The sequence below is a fragment of the Felis catus genome, chromosome F2, assembly GCF_018350175.1.
Source record: "Felis catus isolate Fca126 chromosome F2, F.catus_Fca126_mat1.0, whole genome shotgun sequence".
In the NCBI taxonomy this organism is placed as follows: Eukaryota; Metazoa; Chordata; class Mammalia; order Carnivora; family Felidae; genus Felis; species Felis catus.
Window position 1 is genome coordinate 68962745 of NC_058385.1, and position 17352 is coordinate 68980096.

Below are 17352 nucleotides of genomic sequence, written 5' to 3' on the forward strand. Positions count from 1 at the left end.
GGAAGGAGGAAGATTCTGGGCAGACAGAGGCAAAGGAGGAGGGCAGCGTCTCTTGCAGAGGGCCACAGAGTGATGGTGTTAGCAGTGTCCCACAGAAGAGCAGGTGGGGACATTCTGTGAAATAAGGCACGTGAATCCAAAGGAAGTGACCTTAGTCCAGAAGGACCAAAGGGGTTTTCGTCTAGGGCATTAGGAAGGATGGGACAGAGGGAGCTGAGTCTAAGCAACAGACCTCAAACTTCTGAATGGAACTCAGGAACAGTTATTCAATGTCCAAACTGACACAGCACACAGGTTCTGCTGGGTCCCATTTCTACCAGCAATTCCATCCTAGTCGGGGGGGTGGGGGGGGGGTGAGCTACCAGCCCATGTGGAAGCCACAGTATCTGTGGGACCTGACAGGCACCAGTCCCGCCCCCCATCCATTTTCATCTTTTTCTTCTGTTTGCTGTAAGACCGTATCTGCCGTGAGCACTGTATCTCCAGAGCCCAGCACGGTGCCTGGGAGACTGATGCTGGTTCAGCCCTTGTGGAATGAACTAAAGAATGAATGAAGAATTCCTATTTCATATTTGTAGAAGCTAACTAAACCTAGAAGAGCTACAGACAGGAAAGGAGCCAGCAGAGGGACAGATCGCTTAATACGCGCCATTTAATCCTCAAAACCGTTTTCCGTGACCAGCCTGATCTCTGGTTCCACAAGCTCCCCTAACAGTTTTTGCAGAGCCCAGACTTGGGCAGCTGGGGTTAAGATACGCCAAGGAAAGGAGCGAAAAGCAGGCTCTTGTTCCTTTAGTAAATGGACTTGCTACACTTTTTTTTTTAAGTACAGAGCTGTTTTGAGATCATTCCTAAGTGAGAGCTCTGTGGGGAAGAAGAGTGAATGGTTGTTTAAGGCAGTTGCAAGGCTGCAGAGACGGCTGGAGGAACGGCCACAGATCGAACCAGGTCGGAAGGAGGCAGAAACAGATCAATGAAGGAGACTGGGCTGCCTCAATTCTCAGACACCTGGGGTGGGACAGAAAGACGAAGCAAGCTTGCAGGCAGGGAAGATTAGAAAGGGAGTGGAGGAGGGGAGGCATGAGAGGGCCAGCAGGCACAGTAATAGAAGTTTGTTCTCCTGACTAGCGGGGAGCATCGCAGCCCCCACAGGGGGGTGGGCATGCCTGATGCAGGGGCCTCCTAACCAGTGTCCGTGCCTCTGGCTTCTCGTGGATCCAGCCAGTACTCCCCACGCTGCTCTGGGTTAGCATGAATGGCAAGAAACCTGTGTTCTAATCCAAGCTTTAGAAGAATGCCGTCGGGTAGAAACATAATGCAAGCCACGTCTGTTATGTTATAGTTTCTAACAGCCACGTGAACAAGGCAAAAGAAGACACAGGTGATCTTATTTTTGATAATACATTTAATTTAGCCAAAAGTTTCCAAAATGTCATCATTTCAACATATAATCAATGTAAAAAATATCAATGAGATACTTATGTTCCTACGGAGTCAATGAAATCCTGTGTGTATTTACACTGAAAGCACACTCCGGTCACACTGGCCCCATTCCAAGGGCTTCATGGGCACAGGAGGGGAGTGGCTACTGCATAGGACAAGGCAGGGCTGCTGGGTGACCCCGAGCGTGACACTCCACGTCTCTGAGCCTGTTATTTTCCTCCATAAAATGAAGTTTGGGCTCACAGCATTTCTAAGTTACCTTCAATACATTACGGACACATGTTATCAGCAAAGTAAAGCTCTGTTTCATAGCAAGGGGCTCCACCTCCCACTCCGGCCAGCTGGTTGGAAGATGTGCAACAGAGGCTGATATTTCCAAACAGCAATACAGATCCACTCAGATGACCAGGGAGTAGGCACAGGGGACAGTCCCTGCAGCACAGCCATTGCCTGTGCAGATCTGGAGCTAGAAATGTCAAGTTTGTGGCTGTACGCCCCGCAGCGTTCTTTTGTGGTGTCCTCAATCTGCAGAGATGAGAAAAGGGACATTAACTTCCACAAACCATGCAGCTGCTACTAGCAATGAGGGCATCAAAGACAGAACCTTTATAAGCAGGAAACCCAAAGACCTTAAGGGTCCGATTGGTTGCCTAAGTTCCTTAAGAGAATTTAACTAGTATTTCTTCTGGAAGGTACACTGCTGGAGGTCACACGTTTGCTGTACTGGTGGCAAAGAAGGTGGGGGGAAGGGAGGGGTCTCCCTTCCAGGAGAACTATTCCCCAGAAGATTTTTCTCCACTGCCAAACTCTGCAAAGACAAGTGCACATTCCGGCCATGCAGCTGGCTTATTATAGAATTCTCTGGAAGCTGTCCAAGTTGGATAGAATCGTGCCTCACCTATACTCTGACTCTAACTTGCCTGAGCGCATCATCCCCCATCCTCTTACCTGCCTGACTTAGAACCCGTTCCCTGTGTGCAGCCGCACAGTCTCGCTTCTTCCTACCCATGCTCTGCCTTTTGCAAATGCAGCGCTGACTTGAATGCCCCCCGGCCCTTCTCCACATTGCAGAACGCATCTCAATATTCAGCTCACAAAACTTGCAGTATTTCCTCTGTGAAGACGGTCGTAAGCAGTGACTTCTGTGTTTCCACGGCTCTTTGCAGGGTATCAGTGCCACAGTGCTTCTCAGTGATGTGCACCAAACTCCCCGCGGTGTGGAAATGGACAGACCAGAGTTCAGATCCCAACTCTGCCATTAACAAGCTTTGTGCCTCTTGAGCAAGTTACTTAACTTCTTGCAGATTCCTCCTAAATAAAATGGGGACCAAAATAACTACCCGCTGACGCTGCCAGGTTGTTTTAGCTAATCTTCACAAGATGCCACTCAATGGTGTTTATTAAAGCCGATAGCATTGGAAGCACCAGATGCTTGTGCCTTAGTCCATTCAAAAGACATTTACTGAGCAGCTCTTAAGGGCTGGCACTATTGTCGAGGAAAAGGAGAAAGTCTGGTAAATAAGTGAGTCAGTCCCTGCCTGGGAGCAGCTCGTTACCTCAATGCACAAGCTTCAGTCTTTGATGCTGGAACACGAGCTCCTCTGGAAGGCGCGCAAGCAGTCGGTGACTGCCTTTGGTAACTGGGCTCTGTCGGGACACCTGTCGCCAGGCTGGAGAAAAGGAGACTGCTGGAAAGGAAACAAGACAAGGCTGTGTTCAGTAAGACGGGCCTCCCTAGGAGTCCACGTGGAACCGACAACAGCTTGACACCATCTAGAACATGCCCTGCCCCTACCTCCCTTATATTGACTTCCCATTTCAGAGAAGGCTCTGCCCCGCCTGAGAACTGGGAGCCACAGCTGAAAGTCAGCAGGGCCAGCACATGGTTTCAGGAGGATCGTGACAAAACGCATCTCCCCCACCCCCGATAGGCCCAGTTTTCATGTAATGAAAGGAGAGAGGGTGCATGAGTTCATGCTGACTTAGCCATGCCTCCCTCAGGTAGACTAAGATTTGGGAAGACAAAAGGAATGTGTTTCTTCTCTAAGAAAGGAGGTATCCTGGAGGGGAGAGTGGCTATCACTCTTGTGAGGGGTCGGCGGAGGTGGGGGGAGTTGCCAGAGACACCCAGGGCGCTGTGATGGAGGAGGGGTCAGCAGGGGCAGGGCCAGGGGCAAGGGGGCGGGTGCGGTGTGAGCAGAGAAGTCAGGGAGGAGCCGGTCTGGCAGTGAGGTAGAACACATAACCCCAGGCAGACTCCTCTGGAAATAGTAAGTTCCTCCCAGACGTTAGACTCAGGTAAGCAGAAGTCTTCCAGACCCCCTCTTGCTGTAGAGAGGGGACTCAACTGCGGTGCCCAATCCTGCCCCCTTCAGTTGACAGGACTAGATGGCATGGACAGCCCGGAGAGCAGGTGGCTAATACCACAAAGTAGGCCTCAAGCTTGCAAAGCAGAGCCCTGGGTGGTGGGACAGAGGAGGTGCTTTCCAACCTCCACCCCAGGAATTGGGATCCCCTAGGGCTCTCTCCTCCCAGGAGACTCCATCTGCCCCCAGGGAACTGGGTGGCAGCTGCTTCTGGTACTCAGTAAGCTGCAAATTTGCATTCACAGTGCAATACGGTGGGCTTGCTTCCTAAGCATGTTACAGATGGAGAGAGCTCAGTGGTCCTCGCTACCTTCCTTACTGCTAACCATTTTTCCCTTGGTAGGAAAGATACCCGGGTGCACACATGGGCATTAAAGTCAGAGAAGATGAGAGAGACAGAGAGAAGATATCTCTGGAAGCTCTGATTCAAAACAAAACAAGTCATTTAAACAAGGACACAAGCCTTGGTTAGCTGCAAAACTGCCCTAACCTGGATAATACTTGGTGACAAGCAGTGGCATTTATGCAGATGAATGGGAGACAGAAGTGCTCACCGAGCATCCTGGGGACTGTGTCATTAAAAAGATGGGGAGAAAATGCAGCCATTTCTGCACAAACCAAGCACAAATCCAAAATGGGAATGCAAACTTGGTGCAGCCACTCTGGAGAAGAGCATCAAGATTCCTCAAAAAAGCTGAAAATAGAACTACCTTATGACCCAGCAATTGCACTATTAGATATTTACTCAAAGGATACCAAAATACAAATTCGAAGTAGTACATGCACCCCAATGTTTATAGCAGCATCATCAACAACAGCAAGCTATGGGAAGAATCCAAATGCCCATCAACCGATGAATGTATATATATAATATATATATGTATGCATATATATATACACACATATACATATATACACATATATGTGTGTATATATACATATATATACACATATGTGTGTATATATACATATACACATATATACATGTGTATATATACATATACATATATACACATATGTGTGTGTGTGTGTGAGTGTGTGTATATATATATATATATATATATATATATAGCATGGAATATTACTCAGCCATCAAAAAGAATGAAATCTTGCCATTTGCAATGACGTGGATGGAGCTAGAGTGTATCATGCTAAGCAAAATAAGTCAATCAGAGAAAAACAAGTACCATATGATTTCACTCTATGTGGACTTTAAGAAACAAAACAGATGAACATATGGGAAGGGGTGGAGAAGAAAAAAGAAGAAAGAGAAACAAACCATGAGAGGCTCTTAAAGATAGAAAGCTGAGGGTTGATGGAGGGAGGTGGGTGGGGGATGGTCTAGATGGGTGATGGGTACTAAGGAGGACTCCTATTGTGATGAGTACTGGGTGTTGTACATAAGTGATGAATCACTGAATTCTACCTCTGAAACCAATATTACACTGTATGTTAGCTAACTGGGATATAAAAAAAAAAAAGACAAAAACCAACCAAACAAACAAACAAACACAAAATAGGGAATGAGAAGGAGGATGGGTGAATGAGAGTGGCCTATATCACACCTCCAGTTCCCTCTGCCAGGGTCACCCTGAGAACTCAAGGAGCTGCCACTCAAATGCACCTCTGGGGAGACAGGAAAGAGAAGTGACCGTGAATCAGAAGTTTAGTGGGCAAGTTTCGGACCTGCCCCTCAGGAGTGGTCTCAGAAAGTCTCCCAACACCTTGTTTGTCAGATTGTGAAGCATCCTCTCTCTTCTGGGCCTGGGTAATATGGCTCCACTTTCACATTCTGCTTTGTATATACGATTCCTTCTTCCAAACCCTGAGATTCTCCTTAGGTAAGAACTTTGTTTTACTCAGTCTCAATTTCTTACCCCCAGAGCCTACTTGGTATAGACTGGATGGAAGAAAGGAAGGGAGGGGAGAAGGGAGGGAAAAAGGAAGAGGGAAGGAAAAGTCTGCTGCACGAGGCAGCCTGGGATACTGCACACATCTCTTTCTTTAAGTCAAATCTGGTGGGATCAGGTATTCTGGGTTCTCGATTCAGACCACACAGTGTCAATTCCTGGCCAAGCTAGCTAGCTGTATGACCTTTGGCAAGTTTCTCATACTCTCTGTGTCTCAGTCTTCTTGGGGATAAATGAGGAATTGTGATAGCATCCCTTTCTTAGGGCCATCATGAGCACTGAATGATGCAGTGTATAGAAATAGCTAATTACAGTGGCTGGCACTTATAGGTACACGCTAAATATTAGCAATCGTTGCTACGTAAAAAGAAGTAATTAAAATAAAGCCAGTGTGGTTGAATCAAGTTGGGGGATACACAGCCCCATCTGTTCTACCTCCCCGCCTCGTCCCATGGTGCTGGAGAGAGCCCCTGTGCTCCTTTTGGGTATTAGAAATCTGCGGAAAGCAGTGAGAATCACCATAGAAAGGACTCGTGTGTGGAAATCAGACCTGGGTTCCAATCTCAGATTCATGACTTAGAAAAAAGGAAAGTTCCTGAACTTCTCTGAGTTTCAGTCCTCATCTGCAATTTAGGGATGAACGAATCCTTCCTGATAGATGTGAGGAAGAAATAAGGGAAAGTATGCAGAGCATTTAGAACAGTTCACTTGGGGGCTCGATGAATTTCACTTCCCTCCCTGCTAAACACCCCCCCCTTACGCGTGCATGGTAGTTCATTATTATTTTCCAAGCACGTAAAGAAAGCGTCTTACTTACACAGCTGCGAGGAATTTGACAACATCCAGCCCCGTTTGGACATGTGAGGTGGTCCTTTCCCTTGCTTGATGGACAGCAGTAAGTACTCAGGGTCTCCTGCAGCCAGACCTGTCAGCCTTCTGCCAACATCGGGGACAGACTGCCGTCTGACAGAACTGCCCCTTCCAGAGGCCACATCTTTAGCAGACAGCAAAAAAAGAAAAAAAAAAAAAAGAAAAAAATGCAAATCAGGAAATATGTGGCTTTTGAAATCACTTTATCAATTGTCAGATTAGGGTTGCTCCAAGACAGCTAGTAACTGAGCAAATATGAAAAAAGGAAAAACTCACAAATTCCCAAGAAAAGTTTCATAAATGACTCAAGAACGACAGCTACCTCATTTCAAGTAAGATAGCAACCTGTTGCATAACAAAAGAAAATTCCCAAACGTGTGTGGCAGTGCAAGTGGCTCCAAGACAGAGGGGAGGAAAGAACATTCCCTACGCGGAAAAGAGACGGTTCCTGACTACTCCTTCCCTCCACTTTCCTCCTCCCTTCTAAAATCAGAGCTTGAAGCTAGATTTTAAAAAGGAAGGACAGAAACAGAGGAATCAAAACAACAGAGAGTATTATCTTTAATTCCCTAATTCCTTCAACAGACTGTTTTCCTCCTTTTTTGCTAATTAATTTTGTAATCTGGAACATTTCTAACGTGTGTAAAAATAGAATAACCCAATGAGGGGCGCCTAATTGGCTCAGTCGGTTGAGCTACCGACTCTTGATTTTGGCTCAGGTCATGGTCTCACGGTTCACGGGATGGAGCCCCCGTGTCAGACTGTGTGCTGACAGTGTGGAGACTGCTTGGGATTCTCTCTCCCTCTCTCTCTTCCCCTCCCCTGCTCTCTGTGTCTCTCTCTTTCTCTCTCTGTGTCTTTCAAAATAAATAAATACACATTAAAAAAAAAAAAAAGGAATAACCCAGTGAGTCTATCAACCATTTTCAACAATTATTCAATCTTGTTCTACCTCTACCTACACTCACTTTCCCTCCTCCTGTACTATTTTTGAGGAAGATCTCAGACATCATATCGTTTACTCCATAATATTTCATCCCAGCTGTATACTGAGCACCTTCTAGATAGGCTTACCCTGGCCAGGCAAAAACAGATGGGGAAGACTCTGGCCCTCACAAAGCTTGGAGGGAAACATGCATCTGCTGAAACATGCAAAGTTGAGGCATTTATTTATGCAACAAATGTTGTAGCGTGTGATTAATGCCAGGCACAGTTCTCAGGGCTTTACAATATCAATTTATTTAAACGTAGTCCTCCAAAGTCCCCAGGGGGGTAGGTAAGATGATCTTCCCCATTTTACGAATGAGAAAGCTGAGGCACAGAGAGGCTAAGTGTTTTTGCCCAAGGTGACACAGCTAGCAAATGGTGGAGCTGAGGTGCACAAATTGCTACGAAGACACAGCAAAGGAAGCTCATTCTATCTGGGGCCACTGAGGAGTGAGTGGAAGTTCCCCACGTAGACAAGCAAAGTTCCCCGTGTAGACAAGGGTGTGAACAACGGTCCAGAAAAAGAAAGAGCTCAACACGCAGGAAGCAAGAGTTTTGGAACGGCTGGACCTGGAACTGGAAAGGCAGGTGAGACAGGACTATGAAGGGCTTTCATGTGCCGAGTGGAGCAGTGTGGACGTGCCATGGCCTCGGGACAGCCTGCAGAGCCTCAGCAGGTGAGTGACAAGATCACATCATATTAGAAAGACAACTCTGAAAACTGCATGGAAGACAGACTGCATGGGCTGTGCGTGTCCAGGTAAAGCTGGGAGGTGATCACGTCTGGACGAGAACCATGGAAGTAGGAATAGAATGAAAGATACAGAAATAGGAATCAAGGGACATGATGATGATCGGAACTTCCATTTCTCAGAGTGTTGGCAGAAGCCCAAAGCTCTGAACAATAAAGAGCAAGTACTGCGAGTTCTGAGACCGGTGCTGGACACGCTGACAAAGAAGCTGAGAAGTGACCGGACCCCGTTCTGAACCCTTCGGCCCACCCCCCACCACCTCCACTCCCCAGATAAGAGCTGCCTGGAGATTTCTCCGGGAGACATTTCTTCGCAGAACATTGTTGGCAATATAAGGGAGGAATGCTCTCCCCTCTCAAGCCAAGAGAGGGAACTCAGTGGCCCCCAGGGTCAACGGGACACCAGAGTAGTGGGGAAATTCTTGGGAGCACATGACAGTCTTCTCAAGAGTTGGGTGGGACAGAATGAGGTGACTGACTGTTACTCTGGGGGAGGGCTGGTGGGACCCACCAGCAGAGCCAGAATGCCGCAGCAGGAGACACGAGGAGCTTCCGAGTTCATAGCAAAGGCATCAGATGGTTAAGAGACGGCCTGCCTGGGTCGCTGCTTCCCCGCAGGAAGAGGCTGCATTGTGCTGCTGGCAGCTGCTGAGAGGCGGTTGGAGAGGGCTGCTTAGAGGTGCAGGATGAGAGCGCCTTGGAAGGGGTGATGAGTCACCACGGCAGGCCTGACCGCTCTCTGACGAAAGCCTTGCTTACAAGGATGGCCCTTAACTGGTGTCGGCTGGTGACTGGGAAATCAGACCCTTCCCAGCATCCCCAGGACTGACCGCCGTTCTGGCTGTCTAGGCATAAACTGATCGCACAAACGGCATGATTTATGCCAAACACGTGCTTCCCTTCCAGGAGTCTGGAATTGGGGGCTGTGCCGGGAAGAGGGACGTACGTACTGGCCTCCAGTGAAGACTCTGGTGAATGGTCTCTAATGAGCTTGTTGTCACAACTCACCGCTGGAGAGTTAAGCGTGTCCCGGGTGACCCCACCAGGGAGGACCTTTGGAAGCTTGCATCCGGTTTCCCCCACTGAGGCCCCACGTGTCTCTTCCCTTTGCTGGTCTTGCTCCTCATCCTTTCCCTGTAATGAATTATAGCTGTGAGGGCTACTCTGTGCTGAGTCTCTGCGTCTTCCTCGTGATTCCCCAAATCTGACGGTGTTGCCAAAGAACTCACATAGCCCCCAAGAGAAGCAATGCCAGCATTTGGGTGTTGGCCAGATATAGGGGCACAGATGTCAGACGCGATAACATCGATCATGGAAAACCATTTTTAGATTTTAATTGCTCGGTTTTCTCCTTGAGCAGATCCTGGGGAGAGCAGAGGCCACGGGGGGCATGTGGGAGGAGGGGAGAAAGAGCAAATGAAAAAAAAAAAAAAAACAACCAGACACAGACGAGGGAGCCAGATGAAAAGTGCACACCCCCTCCCACTTTGCAGAGTCTGACCTGAGCTGGGGCGGGAAGGAGAGTTGGCAGGAGGCTGGCGGGGGGCGGGGCGGGCAAGGGGGGAGTTTGGGAGGAAAAACTGAACTAGAAATTAAGTTTTGCTATTTCTAATATCAAAAATAACTGTAAATAACTAGGAAGAGGTTAGGAAAGCCATGTGATCTTCGTGAAATGTTGTCAAGGATGGGAATGAAGGTCCAGAGTGTATATCTGAGGACAATATGGGAGCAGAATAAACCTATTTCCCCGTTGGATTTTACCAAGTCCAGACCATCCAATAGTACCAAAACCCACTTTCTAAACGCGAGCCAAGTGCTCCCTAAAACCACACAGGGCCTACAGGTAAGCACGTTCATCTGTAGTTCGAAGACCAGTGGCTTTGGATTCCAGCTTTGCTTTTTTAGCCATGCAGTTTTGGCAGAGGGTTCTTAATCTCTGAGCCTTGATTTCTGTTGTCCTAAAATGTGGTCTTGAATGTCAAACCTCACACACGGCTCATTGTGGGAAAGAATGAGAGAAGACACATTAAGGGGCCTACTCGCTTTGGAGGGCTCAGCAATAGAACCCTTCTCCTATTGGTCACCCACCCTCTTTCACCCTCTTTGGAGTTTTGTGAAATATTTGGAGGAGGAGGGAGTCTGTGGGGTTGCGTGTTTTTATGGTCTTTCCTCTGTTGGTGGGAGTGAACATTCGCGCAAGTTTGCCGAATGTGTAGTTGGGGAAGCTGCGATTTGGGCCCAGGAGACCTGGTTCCTCGACTGCCTCTCACAGGTGAGTCCAGCGGCCACCAGCACTGGCTCTGGGATGCTGTGTCCATTCCCAGCATGAACGTTGCTCGCTGTCTCTCCCATCACGCATCCCTGGGCTATCGTGTTGCTGAAAGGGAATTTGGCTGTGTTTCCTTCCCTATTAACGTCACTCTGATGACAGATTGAAGTGTATGTTTTTCCATGAGGATAGACATATCCACATCCTTTCAAAGTACATCTCCATCCACGCCTTGGACAATACAGGTATGCCTGAAATTCAACGCGTGGAAAATACTGGATTTAAATAAAGCAAGTAGATGAAGGTATTCCTCAAGTGAAGGTAGCATTGCAAGCCACCCTTCAAGGCCATAGGATGTTTCTGGGAACCGGAGGGCCCATAGGCTATCCACCCAGCTGTGAAACTCAAGAGAGCCTGTTTCCATCAGGAACTGCCAGCTGGTCCTTCTGCCAACAAGAGCTTAAAACACTCCTAGCGCACAGTTCTTGGGTTTCCTTCTTATCTTTACCACTGCATATTTAGACCTGATGGGAGCGAGAATGCAAAACAGTAGAAACACGCATATTTAGCAAATATATTTTAAGCAAACTTTATGCCTCTCTGACCTTCATTTTCCTCTTCTGAGAATGAGGAAGACAGACTAGATCAGTGGTGTCTTAACCTTGCTGCATCTAGGATCATCTGGGAGCTTTTAAAAAATACAGATGCCCAGGCCCTCTGCTCACCAATTAAGCTGGAATGTCTGAAGTGGGGGGGGGGGGGCAGGGTATGGGTGTTTTCCACAAGCTACCAAGGTCATTCTGATAGGAAGCTCCCACTGGGCTACATGACGCTTGTTATTTCCACCTCTAATATTCCTTTTATGATCTTTTGTTTCAAGGGTGGCCATAAAACAGTGGGATGGCTTCCCATACCTCTCATGAAAAGCCACCTGAATGCCAATCTTTCTCTTTGTATAGTTGAAGGAATCCAGGCCAGCCTGTGGATTTGGGACTGACCAAGTCATAGCATCGTTTTAGGAACTTTTCTACTGCTACACATCTGATAGGTAATGATGAAATCTAAGACCCGAGGAGTGAAGAAATCAAATGGGGGGCTTTTCGGGTCAGGCAAGGAACATAAATGTGTGACTGAGACCAGGCATAACAATAGACAGGGGTGGGGTTTGTGGAACTAAAAAACATGTGCCTTGCCTATAGGCATTTAAACAAACTCCTTTTCTCCTTCCCACTCTCCCCTCCTTCCCTCCCTCCCTTCCTTCCCTCTGTCCCTTTCCTCCTTTCTTCCTACCTTCCTTCCTTCTTTCCTTCTTTCCTTCCCTACTTTTCTACTTTCTTCCCTTCCTTCCTTTCTTTCTTAAATATCATGTTGGCAGAATGAGAGACTAATCTGTGTGCTCACCTCATCTATGGGTCACCTGTTTAAGACCCCTGTTCAAGACATTCTGATACATTAGGGAAAAAAATAATGAAAATATTACAAAGGCATCTGCCTCATTATTAGACCTGCAGTAGACAATAAAGTCATTCCACACTGCAGTAGACAATAAAATTGAGACATAGACAATAGGACCTACTGCCAAATGCTGCTCCAAACCTACTCAACATCCTTTTCCTTCGTGCATTTCCATGGTTCTACAGATCTGGTTCCACAATCTTCAGTCCAATATCTGCTTAATGTTCTCTGGGTTCTGTACCATTCTGGTTTCCCTCCTGGGCTTACCATACCGCCTTCCCACATGGAATTTTGAGCAGAAGCTCACAATTTCATTCTCTCTCATGAAAGCATACAGCTTCAGGGAGGAGAGCCTCTCCAATCCCCCAACCCTGGAGAGTCTCCCAACCAGCCATCTCCTAACTCAGGGTTTCTCAGCCTCAGCATTATTGACATTTGGGGCCAGATCATTCTTTTGTGGGGGAGCTGTCCTAGGCATGGTAGGATGGTTAGCAGCATTTCTGACTCCTACCCGCTAGATGCCAGCAGCAATCCCTCCCACATTTCCCAGCATCCCATGTGGAATGGAGACCCACTGCTTTAAGTACACACAGCATCCCAGTGCCTGTGAGGAAAATGGTACAGTAAAGCTCCATCAGTTTGGGACATAGCCAGCATAATATCCAAGCTTCCAAAAGAGAGGCCCCAGCTGAAAAGGAAACAAGCTTCAGTATGATCAGCTGTGTCAGTTCTATTTAATTGTAAATTTGGACAGGCTCTGCTGAGTGAAGTACAGAATGTTTTTCGCCTTGGGCACTGATATTATATTAGAATAAAAGCAACCTGAGAGGCATTTGTTTTTGTGGAAAGTGCGTGCATGGGCAAATCTCTGCTCATCAGATTGTTTTGAATTAATGTGGAAACTATAAATAAAGTGCTCTCCCTTTTGGGGGCTGGCTTTGATCTATTGTCATCCCTCCCTTTTTAGAATTCTTTAAAGGCAATTTTCATTCAGATTCTTCATCAGTGAAGCAAGCGGACTTCAGTAATTCTGCTGAAAAGCCTCTGCCGCTTTCTGCACACAAGCTCCATGTCAATCAGCCAGCTAGCCTGCTCCCCTCCATGGCTGTCCCCCTAATGCCCTGGAGAATGGAGGGTGGATAGGCAGCTAGGCTGAGGTAACTTGGACAGGCGTGTAATGTGAAGAGAACAAGTCTGACTGACATTTTCTTCTTGTGTTAAGGTTATTGAATAATTATGCTAGAATTACTGTAGTCAAAATCCTCACGTGCCCTGGAGAAAGGGGCACAAAAGAGTTGACTGGGTGAGGGGCATGATTCAGAATCCTTGGGCCCAGTTGAGTCATTAACGACTGAATCCTCTGAAGCAGCCCACATTTCCGCAATTGTTGGAACCCACGTGTGAGAGGTGACATGAGCTTCCATGGCCGCAGGCACTTACAAGTCCAGAGTAATGGACCATTAGTGTGCCAAATGGGTATGGGAGGAGTGTGGAAGGAAGAAGAGAATGACCCCCTCCTCTGAAATAGTCCCAGCCCTGCCTCTTACTTGCTTTGTAATGTGACCTCCTCTGAGACTCAGTTTCTTTGCACGTAAAATGAGGGCCATCATATTTTTTTCATAAAGACATCAAAAACTTTAGAAATTTCTGTGGCAAGTGCTTGACATAATGCCTGGTTCATGGGAAGTCCTGCCTATCATCATCATTCTCTTCCTCTTCGTCCTCATCACCGTCATCACCATCACCATCATGACTGCCACCGTCATTCTTCGTAGGGCGATGAACGGCTTTGGTGGATATGTGCTAAACTCTTCTTCGTTTGTGGCAAAGAGGATTCTAGGTTATTCTTTCCATGGGATGCTTTGGCAGGAGGAGAGAACTTTTCTCAGTCTCTTATTTCTAGAGAAAAGTGAGAAGTTCCCCAGAGGTTTAGGTCCTCATAGACTTTCCAAGACTGAGTGGATAATAGCAGCATTCACAAAGACTTCGTTCAAAGATCTAGAAGGCTATGGAGGGGGTTGTGCAAATCGAAAATATGCTTCCCTGCCTGTCTTTCCCCTAAAGAGCATGGGCTGTGATTTTATAGAAATCGAAGACTCACGTGTCAACAAATATCCTCTCCATTCCAACTGGCCTGCCAGAGTAAGTTAGAAAAACCACGTGGATTAAGGCATAGGCCATGGACAAAGAAGGCAAGTGCGTGTGGAATCAAATACTGACTCCTCCCTGTAGTAGATGGGGGACCTTACCATCTCTAAGCCTCATTGTTTTATTCTAAAAAGATGGGTAGAATAATTCTTACTTCACAGGGGATTCGTTTCTGGTGCAGTTTCGCTAGGATGTACGACGAACTAGAGAGGAGGATTGTATTCAGTGCAAGAAGTTCATTAAGTAAAAGTGTTCTTATAACGAAGGGCTGTAAGATGCTGAGGCCGAGGCAACTGTTTTGCGCCAAGTCAGAGTTGAATACCAATGAGAGAGGAGACTTTCCTCCTCCTCTCAAGGTGGTGGCCACACTGTGTAAGTAAGGCTGGAGGGAGGATAGAGGGGGAACTCTTTCATAGATAGGATCTGAGATGCAGCTGCTCCCAGACACAAAGGATCAGAGAGTCACAAGGCAAAATGACAGAAGCATCAGAAATGCTTCCTCAGGAGGGTCAAAGCCATCTGTGGGTCCACAAAAGACAATCCAAGAGATCCACGGACCATAAAGGGAAGATTGGGAAGGAGCGAGGGCCCAGAAATTCCGTTATTTAGGATGAAGTCAGAAACTGTGGCTTGTTTGTCGTGACCCTTTGATGCTTCCAGCTGGTGTGCCATGGGAAACAGCGGCTACACATGGATTTACAAACTGCTTATCCTTGCAGCAAACAAGAAAGTATGCAAGGTTCGATCTGTGGGAAGGGCAGAATTCTATCACAGAGTGCCTTGCTAGGAATCAGGAGTCCAGTTCCTAGACCCAGCTCTGCCCTCCCTGTGATGCCGTGGATCTCAAACCAGGCTTTGCCGGTTGGACGTTCATCTGTAAAATCAGTGGTGGACTTCGTTGGAGAATCCGCATCCAGGAGGTCAAGTAGTTGAATTTGGTAGTAACTTTGGTTGTCCTATCCGAGGCATTGGGAATCTGAGTCCAAGGTTCTTGGGATGTACCTGAGTGTCCAGGGGAAAGCTGCACCCCCTCCCACCCCCAGTCATCTTATATCTAGAACGGAGGAAAATCTCCCTACACCAAACCTAGCAATTAGCCCAAAGCACTCAAGGAATCAATTTTTTTCTGTCACACAATTTGGCACTCTGTCTTCTCAGCAAAATGTGGCTGAACACATAGGTCTTCCCTAAGGGAAAAAAAATACCCTGGAGAGAAATCCAGTTTTAACCGAAAGATGACCTACACACCTCAGAATGGCATCCTCCCCCTACAACGAGGTGGTTTACCTGCCCTGTTATACAGACCTGAATTGCTCACCAAATGCTCTCGATGGTCCACTGGGAAATAAAAGCAAAGACAACCTCACTTTTCAGAGACTTTAGGGACTTATCCTCATTTGGAGTGTGTGTGGAAATGAATTTTAAGCACAAATCTGTACTTACTGAGCTTGAAGCAAATTGGAATCTTGACCGCAAGGAATGAAGGTGGCTAATCTAATTTGAAGACCTGCATGCAGGCAAATGAGTGACTGTTAGCTTCCTGGGACCCAGGTCCTTCTATTGCCAAATACTCGAGAGAGAGAGGAATAATGCATTCATCTTCAGGGCAGGATAGGTCTTCAAGAAATCCGAGAGCTTGCTTCCAGCTCTAAAATGGTGTGACTATGGGTCTGTGACCCTGTGATCCCTAAAAATTACTTGATGAAAGTAGAAATTCGCCTCAGTAGGTTCACAAACACTAGTAATGGAAGTTACTCAAGCTATTTGTTATAAGCACCTACCATATGCCAAGAAATATTAAACAGAGCTCTCTTTTTCTGTCTCTGTTCTCCCTACCTCTCTCGACATAGATAGATATAGATCCAATTTCACACCAAGAGCCCTGGGGTTAGCATTATTATAACCATTTTAAGATGAAGTGATTGAAGTTCAAAGAGATTACATAACTTGACCTTGATAACCAGCTGAAAAATGGAAGAGTCAGCGCTTAAACTCTGATCAGCCTGACTCTAAAGAATTTTCCAGCGTTTCATCCTTCTTGGGCATGTATTGGATATGGGCATATTTGCAGAAACATAAAGTGATAAACAGTCATGGTCATAGTGGTTTAATATCCCCCAAACAAAATAAAACTGGTGGCCGTTTCCTGTGATGATTCAATATAAGAGAATAGCACTATACCTCAGAGTATGAGGTATGAAGTTTGGCAGGGCATTTCCTTCCAGGAGTCATTTAGGGTCTTGCTACTCAAAGTAGGGCCCATGGACCCCTGGCATTGACATTCACCTGAGAGCTTCTAAGAGTTTCAAGCTTTGCCCTAGGGCTACTGGATCAGACTCTTAATTTGCATTAAAAGTCTGAGAAGTATTGGTTCAGGGCACCAAGACATAATATGGATTGTTCCCAAAGCCATGGACACCCACAAATCGAGGCTTCTGGAGTGTTGTGATTTATAAAGATTTTAAAGTCTTTTACAAGGAACACGGTATATAATAACATAACATGTATTGAACACTAACTCTATCCCAGGCACAGTATTCAGCACTTAGCATTTATTATTTTATTTAATTCTTCTAACAGTTCTAACAGGCGCCCAGTCATTATCCTCATTTTGGAGAGTAGGAACTGACGTTCGTAGAGCTCAATGAACATGTTCAAAGTCACTTAGCTGGTAAGGGGTGGTTCTGGGATTGGAACACAGACAAGACAGTGTGATACTAATGCTTCCAACTTTGAATCGATTAGTGCGCTACGCTGCCTGTCCAGCCCCAACAAGGAAACACTCAGAAAAGTTTGATGGAGCATTGTGCTTCATGGAGGTTAGCTAGCATTATAGTTTTCAACAAGGGCCTCACTATGCCCAAGTGCAACCTCCCATCAGTTACCAGTTCTGCAGAAGGTGATTATTACTAATTAAACAGTACTCAAATTAAATTTATTACTGAGTAATTAAATGTCTCTGGATTAATTAAGAAGTAAATTAAGCACAGTGATCAGGTTGTGTCAATAATAATAGTGCCAATGGACATCGCTTGGCCTCCTGCTGTGGCACACGGACATAGTACATGCTTGCCAAACAGGGTTTAACCTGGATCAAATCAGATGAGTGACAAACCCAGAGAAATTGTTACGGATTACAGGAGACTAAGCAGA

The 17352-nt window shown here is 46.5% G+C and overlaps 1 protein-coding gene across 3 annotated transcripts in view; it reads right to left on the reverse strand.

Moving 5' to 3' along the window:
• Positions 1-1382: 1382 nt before the first annotated feature.
• The window catches only part of LRATD2 (LRAT domain containing 2), a 64778-nt gene continuing 48808 nt past the window's right edge, over positions 1383-17352 (reverse strand). The window contains exons 3-5 of one of the 3 annotated variants that reach the window (XR_006592686.1): positions 6537-6713; positions 3000-3131; positions 1383-1968 (exon numbers count right to left, since the gene is read on the reverse strand). Coding sequence is in view for 1 of the 3 variants with exons in the window: in XM_045050112.1 (XP_044906047.1) it covers positions 3001-3131; positions 6537-6713 (308 nt within the window). In the remaining 2 variants the exon portion in view is untranslated. Of the gene's footprint in view, positions 3132-6536; positions 6714-17352 lie in introns of all 3 variants that reach the window. The other 2 variants (XR_006592687.1, XM_045050112.1) reach the window with 2 other exon arrangements.